The 20899-nt window shown below is 51.3% G+C and overlaps 1 protein-coding gene across 1 annotated transcript in view; it reads right to left on the bottom strand.

The window, feature by feature from the left end:
• Positions 1–4607: 4607 nt before the first annotated feature.
• Positions 4608–20899, bottom strand: part of LOC147099007 (zinc finger CCCH domain-containing protein 7B-like) — a 34819-nt gene continuing 18527 nt past the window's right edge. The window contains 5 exon segments of the mRNA XM_085969531.1: positions 4608–4824; positions 8250–8413; positions 17862–17951; positions 17953–18011; positions 19559–19667. Coding sequence (XP_085825657.1) covers positions 4635–4824; positions 8250–8413; positions 17862–17951; positions 17953–18011; positions 19559–19667 — 612 coding nt within the window. The 3' untranslated portion in view covers positions 4608–4634.

Here is a 20899-nt window from a genome sequence, read left to right as displayed (position 1 = left end):
ACCCGACGTTTTGGATGACCCGACGTAAACTTGAGGTCATCCAAAAACTCGGCTGCCCATGTCCTAACTCGCACCAAGTCCCGTTCACCCATCACCCCTGTGCTCGCTGACCTACACTGGCTCCCGGTTAAGCAGCGCCTCGATTTCAAAACTCTCATCCTTGTTTTCAAATCCCTCCATGGCCTCGCCCCTTCCTATCTCTGTAATCTCCTTCAGCCCCCCCCCACCCCCCCGAGATATCTGCGCTCCTCTATTTCTACCGTCTTGAGCATCCTTGATTATAATCGCTTAACCATTGGCGGCCGTGCCTTCTGTTGCCTAGGTCCTAAGCTCTGGAATTCCCTCCCTAAACCTCTCCGCCTCGCTCTCCTCCTTTAAGACACTCCTTAAAACCTACCTCTTTGACCAAGCTTTTGGTCACCTGCCCTAATTTATCCTTATGTGGCTTGGTGTCAAATTTTTTGTCTTAAAATATTCCTGCGCAGCGCCTTGGGCCGTTTTACTATGTTAAAGGCGCTATATAAATACAAGCCGTTGTTGTTGTTCAGTAAATAATGAAATACTGAGACATTTGCGTTACGTTTTGGGAAAACCAGTTTTGTGCTAACAGAGGCAGAGCTGACCCATACTGCTCAGTGAGAGCGAAGCCCTCACATTACATTCAATTATCACTCGAAGCCGATCCGTCAAATCACTAGGATGGAAAAGAGAACTCCCCTAACTACCCAAAATGTATAATCATCAATGTAGCTTTTGGTTCTTTCACCCCCGCACCTCGCCACATGAATATAGGGTGTTACAAGGAGAGTATAGCTTCATTACGGCAAGTGACTTGGTGTGGAATCCTGTGATTTCCTACAATTCCCGAGTGTCACGTAGTTCAATACCCGATTACCTGGATTTCACAGAGAACACTCTCAGACGCAATGAAAATGCTGATTTCTGGGCGGATCGGCATGATAACAAATCTCTTCCCTTAAGCACCATACTCCTGCAAAAATAAAACTCGACATGACTTGCCATAGAGGGAGTGCAACGAAGGTTCACCAGACTGATTCCTGGGAATGGGGGGGATTGTACTATGAGGAGAGATGGAGTAGACGAGACCTATATTCTCTGGAGTTTAGAAGAATGAGAAGTGATCTCGTTGAAACATATAAAATTCTTACAGGGTAGATGCAGGGAGGATGATTCCCCTGGCTGGGGAGTCTAGAACCAAGGGTCACAGTCTCAGAATAAGGGGTCAGCCATTTAAGGACTGAGATGAGGAGAAATTTCTTCGCTCAGAGGGTGGTGAATCTTTGGAATTCTCTACCCCAGAGGGCTGTGCAGGCTCCGTCGTTGAGTATATTCAAGACAGAGATCGATAGATTTTTGGATATTAAGGGAATCAAGGGATATGGGGATCAGGCGGGATAGTGGAGATGAGGTAGAAGGTCAGCCATGATCTTATTGAATGGCGGAGCAGGCTCGAGGGGCCGAATGGCCTTCTCCTGCTCCTATTTCTTATGTTCTTATAACTGCAATTCAGAACTCACGGCGCAGTGTCCCTTCAGCTCAAATGACGTGATTCGGTCGTGCGACCTGCTCTCAGCTGTCCCTGGCGGGAGAAAAGGAGCCGATGGTCTAAAATCATCAGCTCCAAATTTCACCTGGATATTTTATAGAGGGTACAGGCTGGAATATGTTTGAAGGGTATTAAGGGTTACAGAACCAAGGAGGACAGATGGAGTTAAGATACAGATCAGCCATGATCTAAGTGAATGGCGGAACAGGCTCGAGGGGCTGAACGGCCTCCTCCTGTTCCTATGCAACTTAACTCAAAATTTGAGGCCATGAGCTGATCCAAGGTTCACACTTGCGTTTCCTCTAAAAGTCACTTCACCTCGCTAACTCTCTCTCTCTTTCCCTGCCTTCAAAAGCCTTCTTAAAATGTCTTTCTTTGACTCTGCCTTTGGCCTTCTCCCCAACTCTGTCACTCCCTGCTGAAAGCCCAGCTCTTCCCGTTGAGACAGTGCTTCATATGAATCCGTGTGTTGCCTGGCACTTGCCTACAATGGACCATTCTGGTGCAATGTGAGGTTGAGTATTACGAGTGTCCCATTCCTCGCACTAATGTCCGCACTACTCCCTCAAATGTTAAGAAAGACATTTCTGTAATGTTGCACTTTCTTGCTTAGTTTTAACTGGAACATGAAGTGTCTTAATCTATAAAGTACAGCATTTCATATTGTTACTACGAGCATTAGTCTTGGGACATATTGCACAGAACGTGAACGTGTGGTACTTATGCAGTCAGTGGTTAATAATATGCAGATAGTTGTAACTTTTCACCGCTAATTGCTGGGATGTGGAATAGTGCGAGCGAAATAGTGCGAGGAATGGGGCACTCACTTAGCACGAACTGACGCTACTCAGTGTCACGCTGTGCCACAACGCTCGTTGTAGGGATGTGTCAGGTGATTCCTGAGACGAAGGGGTTGACTTATGAAGAAAGGTTGAGCAGGCTGGGCCGATACTCATTGGAGTTTAGAAGAATGAGAGGTGATCTTATTGAAACATATAAGATACTGAGGGGGCTCGACAGAGTAGATGCAGAGAGGATGTTTCCCCTCGTGGGGGAATCTAGAACTCGGGGGTATAGATTCAGAATAAGGGGTCGCCGATTTAAAACGGAGATGAGGAATTTCTTCTCAAAGGGTCGTGAATCTGTGGAATTCTCTGCCCCAGAGAGCTGTGGAGGCTGGGTCATTGAATATATTGAAGGTGGAGATAGACAGATTTTTGAACAATAAGAGAGTCGAGGGTTATGGGGAGCGGGCAGGGAAATGGAACTGAGCCCAAGATCAGATCAGCCATGATCTCATTGAATGGCGGAGCAGGCGCGAGGGGGCAAATGGCCGACTCCTGCTCCTATTTCTTATATTCTTAATGTGTGTGCAGTAATGCACCAACTTGCATTTGCACAGTTACATCGATCGCTCCTTTCTGTAGAAAAGAGAAGGCTGAGAAGTAACCTGATAGAGGTCTTTAAAATTACGATGGAATGCGACAGGGTAGAGGTGGCGAAGATGTTTCCACTTGTGGGGGGAATTCCATAACTAGGGGCCATACATATGAGATAGTCACTAATAAATCCTATAAGGAATTCAGCAGAAGCTTCACTCAGAGAGTGGTGAGAATGTGGAACTCTCGACCACAAGGATTAGTTGAGGCGAATAGCGAATAAGGGGAAGCGAGATATGAACATGACGAAGAAAGGAATAGAAGGATATGGTGATAGGGTTAGATGTTGTCGGGTGTGAGGAGGCTGCTGTGAAGCATAAACACCGGCACAGATCAGTTGGACCGAATGGCCTGTTTCTGTGCTATAGAATTCTACGTCATAAGAATGTAAGAAGAGCGGGAGTAGGCCGTAGAGGAGGGGCCTCGCGCAGCGCACACCGGGGCCCTGATGGACCACCGGGGAGCGGGGTGCCAGGAAAACAGCCCGGCACTCAGGAAGTGTGCCAGGCTGAGCGACCACGGCCAGCTCCTCGTACGAAGAAGCGGAAGGGGGTGGGCGCTGGCAGGCGGTCAGAAAAAAAATGGCCGCCCGGCACCTGCCCGTTAAGTTGCGCCGCCGCGGCCGCACAAACGCCACCCTGACCCCGTTGAACATAGCATCCGACGGTAGGTCAGAGGGCACGGCCGAAGTTTGCGGCTGGGGTGCTGCGCGTGGCGAAGAGGTCATCGCCGGAGGCGCAGCGCCGCGGGGCGCTACCGGCTACCGCTAACCTCCCGCTGAATTTCACGGGAGGCGTTAGTGGCGCCGCGCCCAGGCGGGAGGCGCAAAGCAACCCAATTCCGCCCCCGCCCCCAAACTATTCTGACGTATCTCACTCTGGTAAAATTAACACCTACTCTCCCTCATCATCATGCTCCCTCTCATTGAGGCTTTTGCAATGTTTTCTCTCTCCGCAGCACTGCATGGTAACATGCCCAAGTGGCCACTGTTTAGATATGGTCAGTGTACTAGCACTCGCTGCAAAATAGTCACACACACACACACACACACACACGTATGTCCAGCAGGCATGGTTAGCTAACTATCAGAGGTGGAACCCCGGTCAACCATTTTTCTCTCTAGCCCCAACTGCCCTGAAGGCAATGGGGGTTCCCTCCCCAGTACTGACACGCCAGCTGCGATTAAGCTAACACAGTGCAGTCCGTGAATTGAACCTGGAGCCTTTCTGGTTGCTGTGGCTCAGCCTGTCCTAGGGTAAATTCACGGAGCCGTTCCTTATGGCTATAACGTAGCGTGGTTTTTTTTAAAAACCAATCTGTCAGTGTACAGACGCCAAACCTACCGACCTCGCCACCCCCCCACCCGCCCCCCAACCCAACCCCACACCCCCATCCACAGCAGTATCCTACCCATCGGCAACACATTTTTTTTTGCTCGACAGGTGCTCTCGCCCTGTTACAACTGCATTTAAGCACGAGAGGAAAAATGCAGCACGTGAGGCAACAGGCGTTATCTCGGTGTAATGAGGTCACGATTCATGACTCTGTCCACCATTTTACCAAACGCAGTTTTCTTTAAAATTTAAAGGTTGCAGCGACAATTTAAAACTGAACCGGTTTTTATCTTATTAATTTAAGTCCTTCATCAAAAAAGTGTATTTGCCGAAATCGTCGTCATCCGGCGCGATCAGCATGTCCTTCTTGGCTTTGGCGAGTTTCATTTTCAGGAAGGTCCTGCGCTCCAGCCACTCGTCCAGCTCCGACTGGCTGTGGGCGCACCGGCAGTCATCGCCCTCAGGGCAGCTTTTCTTCCTTTGTCTGAGGAAAGGAAAGAGATACAATTACAGAACCATGGGAGCAGGAGGAGGCCATGCAGCCCCCCCCTCAAGCCTGTCCCCGCCATTCAATTAGATCATGGAATTACATGGAACGCACAGCACAGAAACAGGCCATTCGGCCCAACTGGTCCGTGCCGGTGTTTATGCTCCACACCAGCCTCCTCCCACCCCCTCTTCATCTCGCCCCATCAACATAACCTACTATTCCTTTCTCCCCTGTGTGTTTATCTAGCTTCCCCTTAAATTCCCAATGGCTCATCCGTATCTTAACTCCATTTACCCGCTGACGTAATAAAACTCACTACGCACTTGGTTTGGGTGTAAAGCAAGGCTTTAATCAACTTGTTTCAGAACATGGAGGTCTACTTGTACTTCACTAGTTCCTTGTCTTACAAAATGTCCCTGGAAAACTAGGGCCCGCGCCCGAGTATTTATACTCCTTGGATGGCGCCACCAGCTGGCCGTCCAGCATTATTTCATAAGTAGTTTCTTGATGATGAGATTTATAACACCCGCTTTAGTTCCATAACCCTTAATACCCTTACCCCACAAAAATCTCAGTGTTGACATTTTCAACTGACCCCCCCTGGCCTCAACAGCTTTTTGGGGGAGCGAGTTCCAGATTTCCACTACCCTTTGTGTGAAGAAGTGCTTCCTGACCTCACCCCTGAACGGCCTGGCTCTAATTTGAAGGTTATGCCCCCTTGTTCTGGACTCCCCCCACCAGAGGAAATAGTTTCTCTCTATCTACCTGAGCAACTCCTTTAATTACCTCAATTAGATCATCCCATAATCTTCTATACTCGAGGGAATACAAGCCTGGTCGAAGCAACCTGTCCTCGTAATTTAACCCTTTTAGTCCCGCTATCATTTGGGTGAATGGTCACATGGTCTACACCCTTTGACTTCCATCGTTTACTCTACTGGTCTCTCTCTATTGATACAGTCCCCAGTGCTTATAGCGAGCGCATTAGTGGCAACGCAAATTGCCCGCTATACACGGTGGCCGGTGTAACCTGTGGCGGGCAACCCGACGAGGGAGCAACAGGAATTTTAGCTGCACCGAAAGCACAGAGAGAATCTCCATCCGCCGTCTCTCCATTTACCGTCTTAAATACCCCAGTGCCATTACTCAGTGCAAAGTCTTCACTGACTCTAACTTCTCCACACGCCCTGGGACCGCTGAAGAGGCAGTCAAGACAGTGATGGGGGCGGACAGAAGGTGTCTGCAGGAGGACAAGTTCTTCAATGGGCCGAGTCCGCTCTCTCGTCTGTCAGCGGTAACAGCAAGGTTTGCTGCGTGTTACTCTTAAAACGGAGCCGGAATGTGTCCCGTTACAGGACGTAGTGAATGGGACTAAAGAGAGGTGCCAACAGCTGCTTGAACTGCCCGAACTAGCCGGCACGCCTAATATGGTTTAAGGGGCACCTCTGTAAGTGACGCTTATGGTACTGACAAATGGCTAGCGCTATTTGCCCGATATAGGTGGCTGTCCGGGATACGCAGTGACGGGGTAAGTGGTGCGGACTGTGCTATTGCGGACAGCGTTCTGACTGAACTTTCCTGTTTTGTTCCTCCTGTGTTGACTCCTTGCACCATCTCCCACTTTAACTCATTCATTCCCAGTACCTCCAAACCCTCGGAGTCCTCACCTCCTTCAGTTTTACTTTGCTTTCCTACAAACTTCAGGCTGTTAAAACTTAAGCATGGCGCCATCTAACGGTTACTTCACTTATCTCATCTTCTGACCTGCTCTTTGAACCTTAGTGGCATTCTCATGTCAGCTGTGGCTCAGTGGGCAGCACCCTCGCCTCTGAGTCAGAAGGTTGTGGGTTCAAGTCCCACTCCAGAGACTTGAGCACAAAACTCTAGGCTGACACTCCAGTGCAATGCTGAGGGAGTGCTGCACTGTCGGAGGTGCCGTCTTTTGGATGAGACATTAAACTGAGGTCCTGTCTGCTCTCTCAGGTGGACATAAAACATCCCACGGCACTATTTTGAAGAAGAGCAGGGGAGTTGTCCCCGGTGTCCTGGCCAATATTTATCCCTCAATCAACATCACTAAAACAGATTATCTGGTCATTATCACATTGCTGTTTGTGGGAGCTTGCTGTGCACAAATTGGCTGCCGCATTTCCCACATTACAACAGTGACCACACTTCAAAAGTACTTCATTGGCTGTAAAGCGCTTTGGGACGTCTGGTGGTCATGAAAGGCGCTATAGAAATGAAAGTCTTTCTATTCTTCCATCTTGAACTATGGGTCTTTGCTTTTATTTGTCCATAAACCAAACTGGGGGGGATGGGGTGGCTTGTTCTATGTCAAATCATGACGGGGGGGGGTGGTAAAAGTGCATTTATGTTCAATATTTCCAGTGAGATCATAAATGAAAACAATGATGAAACCGTAAATGAAAATACCGAGCAGTGGAAATCCTAAATGCAATTACAGTATTGTTACACACAATGACCAGAATAATCCTTTCCCCAGTCACCTGAAATAACCCTGTGCACATATCTCACCTTTGGCTGGTCCTTTAAGACTGTGCTACATCCACATTATAGCGATAACCGCTCGTAAATGATGACGGATAACTACGGCCCGGAATTTGCGGTTAAGCGGCGGAGCAAAGGCGCTAGGCCCCGAAGCGATCTCTGTGTGTCAGGAATTTTGCGCTTGCCGAAGCGCAACTGAAATCAACGGAGGTTAATGGGGTTTCCCAGCGAAGAGCTGCTGTGACGTCAGCAAGCTGGCTAAGCAGCCAATCAAGAGGCAGAATTCTCACAGCCAGCCAGCCAGGAAGTGGGTAAGCTCCTAAAATTCTGACTTTTAAAAAAAATTGTTAGAGAGAGCAAAACAAAGCTCACATGGGGAAAAGGCAAACCAGAACAAACTTTTTTTAAAAAATTACAATTTCTTTTTAAAGTTCCTTAAAAAAATTACATTTTATTCAAGGGATAAATTTCACACTGCACAAAATTAAAATCCAGGGCTATAACCTTTGTTTAACAGTCAAGACCCTGTTAAAACCCCAGTTACACCTAATCCCTTGGGGTCTAACTTTTAATGAGGAATTTAACAGCGTAATTACTGCGGAAGAGCCGAAGTTTCCGCCAGTTTCCCCGATTTGAGTGATTACAGCGATTGACGGCTCTGTGGGAGGGGAGGGGGCCACAGCACAGCTTGCGTCCGCGGTGTGAGTGACAGACCGCAACTTGGGGGTTACCGCGTTACGCTGCACGTGCGCTAAACCCTGAACCGGCGGTCAGTTCCAAACGTTGCCAGTTCGCCGTCATCAGGATTGCAAATTCCGGGCCGATGGTTTTTTTTTTTTGCGCCCGTCCCATGCACAGTTGGTTGTACAGTTCTTGTCCTCCTTCCATTTCCCCCCCCCATGCCTCACCTCTCACACAGCTTGAATTCTCCCATAGGGAAGCGATATTGCCAGCAGCTCTCATCATCCTCGGAGTTGAACACCTTGTCTTTGTGCTTCTCTGATGTGATGTGTCTCTCCCACTGCTTCTCGCTGTTGCTGTTTTTCCCACAAAGCCAGCAGTGGTAGCCCATCTAGTCAGAATGCGATGACACAGCAGGTTAGAGGGGGCAAGGGAGAAGCTGAACCAATGTACACCCTTGAACCAGGGTTATTTCCGTGGCAATAATGACCATCAAATGGCTTCATGGTCTGGCCCCCTTTCCCCATCTCGGCAACCTCCTTCAGTGCTACATCGCAGCCTGCACACTCTGGTTTTTCTGAATCTGACCTGCTCTGTATCCCCATATCCACTCTCTCTGACAGTACCGTCAGCCATCATGGCCCCATCACTCTGAAATTCAACTCCCAAATCCCTCTGCCTTGTTTCATCCTTGCTCACCTTCCACAACCTCCTCAAAGACCATCGTTCTGACCATGGCCCTTGGTCCCCTTCGCTGCTACTGTTTGGTGTCTGTTGCCCACTCTCCTTTTCTCCGTGAAGTGCATTGGGGCGGGGGTTCACCTTGCTTAAAGCTGCTACAAACGTGCAGGTAACGATGGTGTCATTGGTGGAGGCCCAAGGCTAAAGACAAGACGCTGCCATGGAGAGGGAGGACAATGACAGAATGGAATTGGGAGCTCCCACTAATGGCACACTTGAGCTAAAGTCCATGGATCAATTCTCCAGTCTGTGCTGGTGTAGCTACCTCAGGGTAGCAACCAGGAGCGCTGCATTAAGCCTCGACCTCCCGGGACTAGATAAAGGAAGGAATGGAGATCAGACTGGTCTCCTGCTCCTGGTCAATATCTGTTGACTTTGCTGCAAAGTGCACGTGGGTTGAGATTGGGTGAGTTCAGATTGAGCGCGGCTCTGTTGTGCTCCATCGGCAGGTAGCCTACTGACCCTGACTGTCCAGGATCACACAGGAAGTGCGGCCTTGGAGAACACCAACCTAGGAGCAGTCAGCAGGAGAGCTGGCAAGAAAAAGTGGCCTAAAGTACATAGGATATACGGCACGGGCCATTCGGCCCAACCAGTCCATGCCGGCGCTTTGCTCTGGTGCCAGCACACAGCTTATTGGGCAACCATGGATTGCACCGGAGGTTTTTAACATCAAAATGTTACAGTATTAAGTGTTTAATTCACCACGATACTTCTGCAACTATTGATCTGCTCAACCATTCCCTCACCTTCACCCTTGATGCTCGTCCCCAGTGAAATTCTTACTCTCTTCCACCCTGGCCGTTTCCCATGGCACGGCTCCCATCTTCTCTCCCTCAAGCCCAAGTGGTGTAGACTTGAGTGTTTCTGGCACATCTGATCTATCCGATTACCAGATCTGGCTGGACCAGATCAAGTGCTATCGGGCCTCACTCCCCTCTGCCAAAATCGACCACTATTGCAGGATCATCCCAGAGGAAAAAGATAACTTCTCTCTACTACCAACCATCTCCTTAAACTCCTCTCCCCTGCCCTCTCTATCCTTACCTCCAACAAGTGTGAGGAGCTCATGGACATCTTTGTTACTATGATTGAGATCATTTGATTATCTGCTTCTTCCCCTTCCCCTTGCCCACCAAGCTAAACCTCCTCCCATGCTCCAGCATGTCCTAGCCCTGATCTCACATCGTTTTTCTTCCATCTCTTCTTACACCCTCTCTGAGCTCATCTTGTCCGTGAGACCCACCTCCTACGCCCTTAACCAATTCCCACTAAACTGCTGACTACCCAACTTCCCTTCGTGGCCCCCGTGTTGGCTTCCATTGTAAATGGTTCCCTCTCCTCGGGTACTGTCTCCCCCCTTTCAAAACCACAGTCATCCCCTCTGTCCTCGCAAACTGCTGCCCCATCTCCAGCCTCCCTTTCCTCTCCAAAGTCCTTAAACGGTTGTTGCCCTCCGCAGCTCCATGTCTGAATCTCCCCAATCAGGTTTTTGCCCCTGCCATAGTGCTGAAATGGCTCTAATCAAAGTCACAAATGACATCCTCTGTGACTGTGGCCATGGTGCATTTTCCCTTCGACACGGTCAACCACACCTCTCCTTCATTGTCCAGCTCTGTGGGATTGCCCTCACCTGGTTCCACTCTTACCTACCCAATCCAGAGCCAGAGAATCACCTGCATGGGTTTCTCGTCTCACCCCCGCACTATTATCTCTAGAGTCCCTCAAAGATCTATGCTTGGTCCACTCCTGGATGAGTGCAGCTCCAACAACACTCAAGAAGCTCGACACCATCCAGGACAAAGCAGCCTGCTTGATTGGCGCCCCATCCACCACCTTAAACATTCACTCCCTCCACCACCGGCGCACTGTGTCTGTAGTGTGTACCATCTACAAGATGCACTGCAGCAACTCGCCAAGGCTCCTTCGGCAGCACCTCCCAAACCCGTGACCGCTTCCACCTAGAAGGACAAGGGCAGCAGGCGCATGGGAACACCATCACCTCCAAGTTACACACCATCCTGACTTAGAAATATATCGCCGATCCTTCATCGTCGCTGGGTCAAAATCCTGGAACTCCCTCCCTAACAGCACTGTGGGAGTACCAGCACCACACGGACTGCAGTGGTTCAAGAAGGAGGTTCACCACCACCTTCTCAAGGGCAACTCGGGATGGGCAATAAATGCTGGCCTTGCCAGCGACGCCCAGATCCCATAAAACGAATAAAAAAAAACTCCTCTTCCTCATCTACAGGCTGCCCCGAAGACGTAGGGTTAGCTTCCACATATACACTGATGACAGCCAGCTCTGCCTCTCTATCATTCCACTGTCTTTGTGCTCTCAGACTGCTTGTCCGATAGTCAGTCTTGCAAGAGCTGCAAACTCCTCGAATTAAACAATGGAACGACTGAAGCCATCGTCTTCAGCCCTCGCCACAAACTCCATACCCTTGCCTCTGATTCCATCCCACTCCCTGCCACTGTCTCAGGTTGAACCAGCCCGTTTTCAATCTGTGTTCTATTCAACTCCGAGCTGAGTTTTCCGCTCCCATATGCTATCCGAGACCTCCGTAACATCACCCGCCTTAACTCCGCTGCTGAAACACTCATCCACGCCTTTGTCACCTCCAGACTGAATTATTCCAAGGCTCTCCTAGCTGGCCGCCTATCATCCTCCCTCTGAAAACATCAGCTAAGCCAAAACTCTGCTACCCATATCTTGCCTCGCATCAAATCCCTCTCACCCCTCACTCCTGTCCTTACTGACCTACAATAGCTCCTGGTCTCCTAATGCCTCCAATTACAAATCCATTCATGGCCTCGCCCCGCCTTATCTCTGTAACCTTCTCCAGCACTACAACCCCCGTTCCCCCCAACCAACCTCTCCCCCCCCACCACCACCACAAACTCTTTGAACATAACAAAATAGGAGCAGGAGTAGGCCAATCGGCCCCTCGAGCCTGCTCCGCCATTCAATAAGATCATGGCTGATCTGATCCTAACCGCCAATCCACTATCACAGAACCATCTCCTGAATCTAACAGAATTAGACACATGAAATAGGAGCAGGATCAGGCTACACGGCCCCTGGGCCCGCTCCGCTACCCACAGGGCCATGACCGATCCGGACCTAGACTCATGTCCAAAATTCCTGCCCGCTCCCCGTAACCCTTAATTCCCTTTACTTCTAGGAAACTGTCTATTTCTGTTTTAAATTTATGTAATGATGTAGCTTCTACAGCTTTTTGGGGCAGCATGTTCCATGGACCTACCACCCTCTGAGTGGTAGGTCCACGGCATCTTGTGTGTCCCACCTTCCCTTTGCCCCACCATTGACGGCCAAGCCTTCAGTTGTCCAGGTCCGAGGCTCTGGAGTTCCCTCCCCAAACCTCCGTCTCCTCCTTTAAGACCCACTTTAAAACTCAGTTCTTTGTCCAGGCTTTTGGTCACCACTTCTAATAGCTCCTTCTTTGGCTTGGCATCCATTTTGGTCTGATTACGCCTCTGTGACGCACCTTTGGACATTTTCCTATGTTAAAGGTGCCATATGAGTGCAAGTTGTTGAGCACATAATCGAGGTGGACACACCCAGTGCAGTGCTGCACTGTCAGAGGAGCCGTCTTTCGGATGAGACGTTAAACCGAGGCCCCGTCTGCTCTCTCAGGTGGATGTAAAAGATCCCGTGGCACTATTTTGAAGAAGAGCAGGGGAGTTCTCCCCGGAGTCCTGGGCAATATTTATCCCTCAAATCAACATCACTAAAAGTGATGATCTGGTTATTATCACATTGCTCTTTGTGGGAGCTTGCCGTGTGGAAATTGGCTGCCGTGTTTCCTACATTACAACAGTGACTACTCTTCAAAAGTACTTCATTGGCTGTAAAGCGCTTTGGGATGTCTTCAGGTCGTGAAAGGCGCTATAGAAATGCAAGATCTTTTCTTTTCTTTAACACGTTGTTAACAAGGGAGGAAATAGTGGAGGCTCTGACTATCATTTTTCAATCCTCTCTGGCTACAGGTGTGGTGCTGGAGAACTGGCAAAGTTGTACCGGTGTTTAATAAGGGAGAAAGGGATAGACTGAGGAATTACAGGTCAGTCAGACTAACCTCGGTGATAGGCCAATTGTTGGAAAAAATTCTAAGGGACAGTATTAATTGTCATTGAGAAAGGCACGGATTAATCAAGGACAGTCAGCATGGATTTGTTAAGGGAAGGTTGTGTCTGACTAACTTGACTGAATTTTTTGAGGCGATAACAAGGAGGGTTGATGAGGGTAGTGCGTTTGATGTAGTCTACACGGATTTTAGCAAGTCTTTTGACAAGGTCCCACATGGCAGACTGGTCAGAAAAGTAAAAGCCCGTGGGATCCAAGGGAAAATGGCAAGTTCAATCCAAAATAGGCTCAGTGGCAGGAAGCAAAGGATAATGGTCGACGGATGTTTTTGTGACTGGAAGGCTTTTCAAGTGAGGTTCCGCAGGGCTCAGTACTCGGTCCCTTGCTTTTTGTGGTATATATCAATGATTTAGACTTCAATATAGGGGACATGATTAAGAAGTTTGCAGATGATACAAAAATTGGTCATGTGGTTGATAGAAACATAGAAGATAGGAGCAGGAGTAGGCCATTCGGCCCTTCGAGCCTGCTCCGCCATTCAACGAGATCATGGCTGATCATCCAAACCCTAGCACCCGGTCCCTACACCGACAGCCATCCCACCCAAGCCCTATCCCAGTTACCCCACATATTTAATCCCCCCTAACACTAAGGGCCAATTTTTTATCATGGCCAATCAACCTAACCCGCACATCTTTGGACTGTGGGAGGAAACCGGAGCACCCGGAGGAAACCCACGCAAACACGGGGAGAATGTGCAAACTCCACACAGACAGTCGAGGAAGAAAGCTGTGGACTGCAGGAAGATATCAATGGACTGGTCAGATTGGCAGAAAAGTGGCAAATGGAATTCAATCCGGAGAAATGTGAGGTAATGCATTTGGGGAGAGCAAACAAGGAAAGGGAATACACAATAAATGGTAGGACACTGAGAAGTGTAGAGGATCAGAGGGACCTTGGAGTGCATGTCCACAGATCCCTGAAGGTAGCAGGCCAGGTAGATAAGGTGGTTAAGAAGGCATATGGAATACTTGCCTTTATTAGCTGAGGCATAGAATATAAGAGCAGGGAGGTTATGCTTGAACTGTATAAAACACTAGTTAGGCCACAGCTAGAGTACTGCTTGTAGTTCTGGTCACCACATCACAGGAAGGATGTGATTGCACTAGAGAGGGTACAGAGGAGATTTGTGAGGCTGGGGAATTTTAGCTATGAGGAAAGATTGGATAGGCTGGGGTTGTTTTCTTTGGAACAGAGGAGGCTGAGGGGAGACTTGATTGAGGTGTATAAAATTATGAGGGGCCTAGATAGAGTGGATAGGAAGGACCTATTTCCCTTAGCAGAGAGGTCAATAACCAGGGGGCATAGATTTAAAGTAATTGGTAGAAGGATTAGAGGGGAGTTGGAGAACTTCTTTCACCCAGAGGGTGGTGGGGGTCTGGAACTCACTGCCTGAAAGGGTGGTAGAGGCAGAAACCCTCATCACATTTAAACAGTACTTGGATATGCACTTGAAGTGCCGTAACCTACAGGGCTACGGACCAAGTGCTGGAAAGTAGGATTAGGCTGGATAGCTCTTTGTCAACCGGCATGGACACGATGGGCCGAATGGCCTCCTTCTGTGCCGTAAGTGTCTATGATTCTATGATTTTCTCCCCTTGCTGGAGTACAATTCCACAGACATTGAGTGTCCTTCAGTGACTAACCTGTATATCCATTACTTACATATGGGGCTAGATAATGAGTGTTCATAGGTCATTCCACTGCAGGGGCATTGTAGCCGACACCCACTTTTCAACAGGGGTTCCTGTGTGGCCATCAGGAGTAATACTCCGAGCTAATTGTCCCCTCTTTAACCCATGAGTGCTGAGACCAGTTGTAGCCACCCTGGGTAAGACCTGTTAAGTTGTCACAGATCAGGGATTGCGGTGTGACCTTCCTAGCTCAGGCAATTCCTGTGTAAACCTGCTGAGCCACCGGGGGAGCTAATGTTCAAGGACGCAAGGAATTAGTAACAGACGACTCGGCTCATCCTGCTCGCTCCAGGCCCGTTTCAGTTGGGGGGAAGGGGGAGAGTGGGATGGAGGGTGGGGGAAGAGGGGATGGAGGGCGGGGGAAGAGGGGATGGAGGGCGGGGGAAGAGGGGATGGAGGGCGGGGGAAGGAGGGATGGAGAGCGGGGGAAGGAGGGATGGAGGAAGGGGGGATGGAGGGATGGATGGAGGGTGGGGGAAGGAGAGATGGAGGGTGGGGGGATGGAGGGTGGGGGAAGGGGGGATGGAGGGTGGGGGAAGGGGGGATGGAGGGTGGGGGAAGGGGGGATGGAGGGTGGGGGAAGGGGGGATGGAGGGTGGGGGAAGGGGGGATGGAGGGTGGGGGAAGGGGGGATGGAGGGTGGGGGAAGGGGGGATGGAGGGTGGGGGAAGGGGGGATGGGGGAAGGGGGGATGGAGGGTGGGGGAAGGGGGGATGGAGGGTGGGATGGGGGGGATGGAGGGAGGGGGAAAGGGGGATGGAGGGAGGGGGGAAACGGGGATGGAGGGAGGGGGGAAAGCAGGATGGAGGGAGGGGGAAAGGGGGATGGAGGGAGGGGGGAAAGGGGGATGGAGGGAGGGGGGAAAGGGGGATGGAGGGTGGGGGGAAAGGGGATGGAGGGAGGGGGAAAGGGGGATGGAGGGAGGGGGGAAAGGGGGATGGAGGGAGGGGGGATGGAGGGTGGGGGGAAGGGGATGGAGGGTGGGGGGAAGGGGGGATGGAGGATGGAGGGAATGGGGGATGGAGGAGGGGGAAGGGGGGATGGAGGGAGGGGGGAAGGGGGGATGGAGGGTGGGGGGATGGAGGGTGGGGGAAGGGGGGATGGAGGGTGGGGGAAGGGGGGATGGAGGGTGGGGGAAGGGGGGATGGAGGGTGGGGGGATGGAGGGTGGGGGAAGGGGGGATGGAGGGTGGGGGAAGGGGGGGTGGAGGGTGGGGGAAGGGGGGTGGAGGGTGGGGGAAGGGGGGGTGGAGGGTGGGGGAAGGGGGGGTGGAGGGTGGGGGAAGGGGGGATGGAGGGTGGGGGAAGGGGGATGGAGGGTGGGGGAAGGGGGATGGAGGGTGGGGGAAGGGGGATGGAGGGTGGGGGAAGGGGGGGATGGAGGGTGGGGGAGGAGGGTGGGGGAAGGGGGATGGAGGGTGGGGGAAGGGGGGGGATGGAGGGTGGGGAGGAGGGTGGGGGAAAGGGGGATGGAGGGAGGGGGGAAAGGGGGATGGAGGGAGGGGGGAAAGGGGGATGGAGGGAGGGGGGAAAGGGGGATGGAGGGTGGGGGGAAAGGGATGGAGGGAGGGGGAAAGGGGGATGGAGGGAGGGGGAAAGGGGGATGGAGGGAGGGGGAAAAGGGGGATGGAGGGAGGGGGAAAAGGGGGATGGAGGGAGGGGGGAAAGGGGGATGGAGGGAGGGGGGGAAAGGGGGATGGAGGGAGGGGGGATGGAGGGTGGGGGGAAGGGGATGGAGGGTGGGGGGAAGGGGATGGAGGGTGGGGGGATGGAGGGTGGGGGGAAGGGGGGATGGAGGGTGGGGGGAAGGGGGGATGGAGGGTGGGGGGAATGGGGGATGGAGGGAGGGGGAAGGGGGGATGGAGGGAGGGGGAAGGGGGGATGGAGGGAGGGGGAAGGGGGGTGGGGGAAGGGGGGATGGAGGGTGGGGGAAGGGGGGATGGAGGGTGGGGGAAGGGGGGATGGAGGGTGGGGGAAGGGGGGATGGAGGGTGGGGGAAGGGGGGATGGAGGGTGGGGAAGGGGGGATGGAGGGTGGGGGAAGGGGGGATGGAGGGTGGGGGAAGGGGGGATGGAGGGTGGGGGACGGGGTGATGGAGGGTGGGGGAAGGGGGTGATGGAGGGTGGGGGAAGGGGGGATGGAGGGTGGGGGAAGGGGGGATGGAGGGTGGGGGAAGGGGGGATGGAGGGTGGGGGAAGGGGGGATGGAGGGTGGGGGAAGGGGGGATGGAGGGTGGGGGAAGGGGGGATGGAGGGTGGGGGACGGGGTGATGGAGGGTGGGGGAAGGGGGTGATGGAGGGTGGGGGAAGGGGGTGATGGAGGGTGGGGGAAGGGGGGATGGGGTGGGGAACGAGAGTGCTGGCTGCGATGGTGAACACTGGGGTTTATGGAGGCGGAGGCGGGGCTGAACAAGCTGCATGGTTGGATTGTCCTGGAGTTTTACTCCAATTCCTGTGGAGGCGGTGGAGTGATGGGGGAACTTTCTCAGAGTTTGATACTGGAGGCTCACCCGTTTCTGGTTGCCTCCTTCAGAATATTGAGCGGGTTGGGTGGAATCTATGACAGGACAAACTGGTCTGTGGAAGAACGGGTCTGATGGCTTTTCTGATTCTGTGCTTTGTGCTGATAGGAAGAAAGAAACAAGCGGGAGAGACAAAGGGAACAAGCAAGTGAGAGAGAGATGTGAGCAAGGAGAGAGACAGCGAAAGAGGGAGGCGAAAAAGAGAGAGACAAAGCAAGCAAGAGAGAGAGGATTAAGAGAGACAAGTGAGAAAGCAAGAGAAAAGAAAGCGAGAGAGATACAGCAAGTGAGCGAGAGAGAGAGAAACAGAGAGGCAGCAAACAAAAGAGAGAGACAGCGAGCGAGAGAAAGAGGCAGCAACAGAAAACGATTAAAACATGCAATGGGTGATTTCCCAATCCAGGAAAATTAAAGTGAATGGCTGGAAAACCACAGGCTGCATGCCTGCGATTCCCCGCGAGGCCCTCTGCACGGGGGGGGCGGGTGGGGTTCCAGGTTGTGGACCACCGCAATACTCTGTAGATACTATTGCCCAGTACCGCACTTGTATTGCCAATGTCACTGGCCTGTTGGTTACACAGCATCTCAGGTCATTCATAATCAACCTGCCACCATCTTTAACAGAAAGAGTCCAATGATTGTTCGAGACCCAACTTATTTTTCTTTTAAAAAAAAAAAATTGTCCCAAGAACGTTAGTTCCCACACGTACCCCCACATCGGCATAGTCGGTGGGCATGTGGATCTGCTTCTCGCTCTGCTTGGTGGAGAGTTCTGTTGCCTCCCCAGTCGTCATTGCCTTCTGGTTCTTCAGCCACATGGTTCTTCAGCCACATCTCGTACACCTGCTGCATGTCATGCACTGCACAGAAGATGTGTCAAATGTAAGGACTTGGTTTACACACAACAGCCCCACTGAGTTTCAGCTCCAACGTGTCCTGTGCTAAAGCAGTAACATAGAAACATAGAAGATAGGAGCAGGAGTCAGCCATTCGGCCCCTCGAGCCCGCTCCGCCATTCAATGCAATCATGGCTGATCATCCAAATTCAGTACCCGTCCCTGCTTTCTCCCCATACCCCTCGATCCCTATAGAAAAAAACTCAACTCGCCCAACGTGGGGCTCGAATCCACAATCCAGAGATTAAGAGTCTCACGCTCTACCGCCTGAGCTAGCCCGGGCCTGAAACGGGGATTGGGAGTAGGATTGGGAGAGGGTTTCGACTGCTGTGCCTACCAAAAAAATCATTTTTTTTGGTGTCAGCCATGGCTCAGTGGGAGCGCTTCTCATCTCTGAGTCAGAAGGTCGTGGGTTCAAGTCCCACTCTGGTGACACTCCAGGGCAGTGCTGAGGGAGTGCGGCACTGTCGGAAGTGCCGTCTTTTGGATGGGACTTTTAAAAACGAGAGCCCGTCTGCTCTCTCAGGCGGGTGTAAAAGATCCCGCGGCACTACTTCGAAGAGGAGCAGGGGCGTTCTCCCCGGTGTCCCGGGGCCAATATTTATCCCTCAACCAACATCACTAAAAACAGATTACAGGAAACTTTCTGGTATCCGGCACTGACGGAACCGAGCTGGTGCCGGTCGATCAACACTGCCGGAGAAACCAGCGCTAATGTTAAAACATACGGAGCTTCTGAGCTCCGTATCTAGCAACAAACCCTGTTGCTTAGCAACAGCTTCAAAACAATCGGCGCAGCTTGCAAGTGTCTCTGTAGCTAAGCAACAGCTTCAGCTAGACGCTTGCAGAGCCAGGAATGGAGGAAAAAAAGCAACAAAAAGTAAAAAAAAGTTATCTGAACCGACTCCTGAATTTTGCCGGTGGATAGAGCATTCCGGAGATTTAACCTCCGTTTAAACGAAAGTTTCCTGTATCTGGTCATCATCACATTGCTGTTTGTGGGAGCTTGCTGTGCGCAAATTGGCTGCCGCGTTTCCCACATTACAACAGTGACTACACTTCAAAAGTACTTCATTGGCTGTAAAGCGCTTTGGGACGTCCCGAGGTGGTGGAAGGCATTAGGATACTTGGGCGATGTCGCAGAGGGCTGCTGCTGCTCGTGGGACAGAGCCAGCAACAGTCAGTGCCTTCAGGAAAGAGAAAGGGGAAAATTAGGGGAAACTTTTTTTTACAACACAGTTAAAACAACACAAATACGATAGCAAAATACTGCAGATGCTGGAAATCCGAAATAACAACAGAAAACGCTGGAAACACTCAGCAGGCCAGGCAACATCCGTGGAGAGAAAATAGAGTTAACGTTTCAGGTCTGGGACCTTTCATCAGAACATCTGACGAAGGGTCCCAGACCTGAAACGTTGACTCTATTTCTCTCTCCATGGATGTTGCCTGGCCTGCTGAGTTTTTCCGGCGTTTTCTGTTGTTATTTAAAACAACACAAATCTACTCACTTTTGGTGTCCTTCATGTATGTCCAGGCATCACGCTCCTCAATACTGTGAGCAAATGAGCAGTTTCCAATATACTGGCACTTCTTCCCATTTGCAACATGTATACATAACTGGAAAATAGAGCAGATTGATTTATTTTAAGAGTATTGATCGCCACAACGAAGGCCTTGTGTTGGATGGTGGCAGACCCCAAGCGCTGGCCTCTGACGCTGCCACTAGCACAGCCTGAAGTGACCTCCAGCTAAAGGCGTCCAAACGGGAGAAAAAGCGGAGCTGATTAGCGACACTGTGGGATCTTCCGGCTTTTAGTGCACCCGCTGAGGTCATCCTTCTGTGCCACCAGATGACATCGCCGCACGCGGGCTATCCGGCGACGTCTTCATGAGCCAGGAACGTCAGCGTTGAGCTCGAAGGCCGCCCTGCCTGCCTGCCACTGACTGGCAGAATCCTGGGTGCGTGGTGTCCAATCACACCGCACCCCCTTCCCTGCGTTGTCTGGACACTAGAGGACACGCCGTTGCCCGGAAACGCAGCCTGAGAAGAGAGACCTACAAGAACAGGCCATGTGACCTGTTGGAGTTGTTGCCTCTTGTGTCCATGGTAACATCCAGCTACACTCTGACTGCGCCCCCCGCCCCCCTCCCCGATGTCGGTGTCTCAACTAATCTGCCAAGGCAGATTCTTCCAAACATTTAATCTTTTTGGCACCTTTCCAAAGCGGGGAAGGGCAATGGCTAATCTGCCATTAGAACAACGTGACCACTCACATTCCAGGACTACCCTGTGTATCAGCTGTGGCTCAGTGGGTAGCACTCTCTCGCCTCGGAGTCATGAGGAAATCTACATATTATAAGGGGTTAATTTCAGGTGCTTGCTGGGTAAAAGTTTTCAGACTTGACACCGGTCAAGAGTCGATGTGTAACTAGAGCTATTGCACGTACTTGGATTACAGCCAAGAACAGATGTCTGCCCACCAAATGAGAATGTAGAAGTGAAACAATGGGTTCCGTTTTGAAGTAACCAGTGACCTGACAACTTGTGACCGTAAGCAAACCTAGCCTCCCAATACATGATTAAGATTAAAGAGGACCTCCGGTTACACGATTCATGCCCTGTTATAGATTAATGGTTGACTTATGTGTCCAGGATCCTTCTGTCAATATGTCATAAGACCTGATGATTAATCTAAAATGTATCCTGATAGAGGAACAAAGGAATGTCAATCAAACTTGTTTGTTACACTGTATAAATATGGAACGCTTACGCTGTATCATTGGAATAGTAGCCTCACCCCTTGAGTGGAGGTACTGATTCCCCTTGCAAGTGAAATAAAAGGCCTGGC

The sequence above is a fragment of the Somniosus microcephalus genome, chromosome 28 (genome assembly GCF_052327205.1).
Source record: "Somniosus microcephalus isolate GS21.2 chromosome 28, FLI_Smic_1.0, whole genome shotgun sequence".
NCBI classification, from domain to species: domain Eukaryota; kingdom Metazoa; phylum Chordata; class Chondrichthyes; order Squaliformes; family Somniosidae; genus Somniosus; species Somniosus microcephalus.
This window is presented reverse-complemented; position numbering and strand designations above follow the sequence as displayed.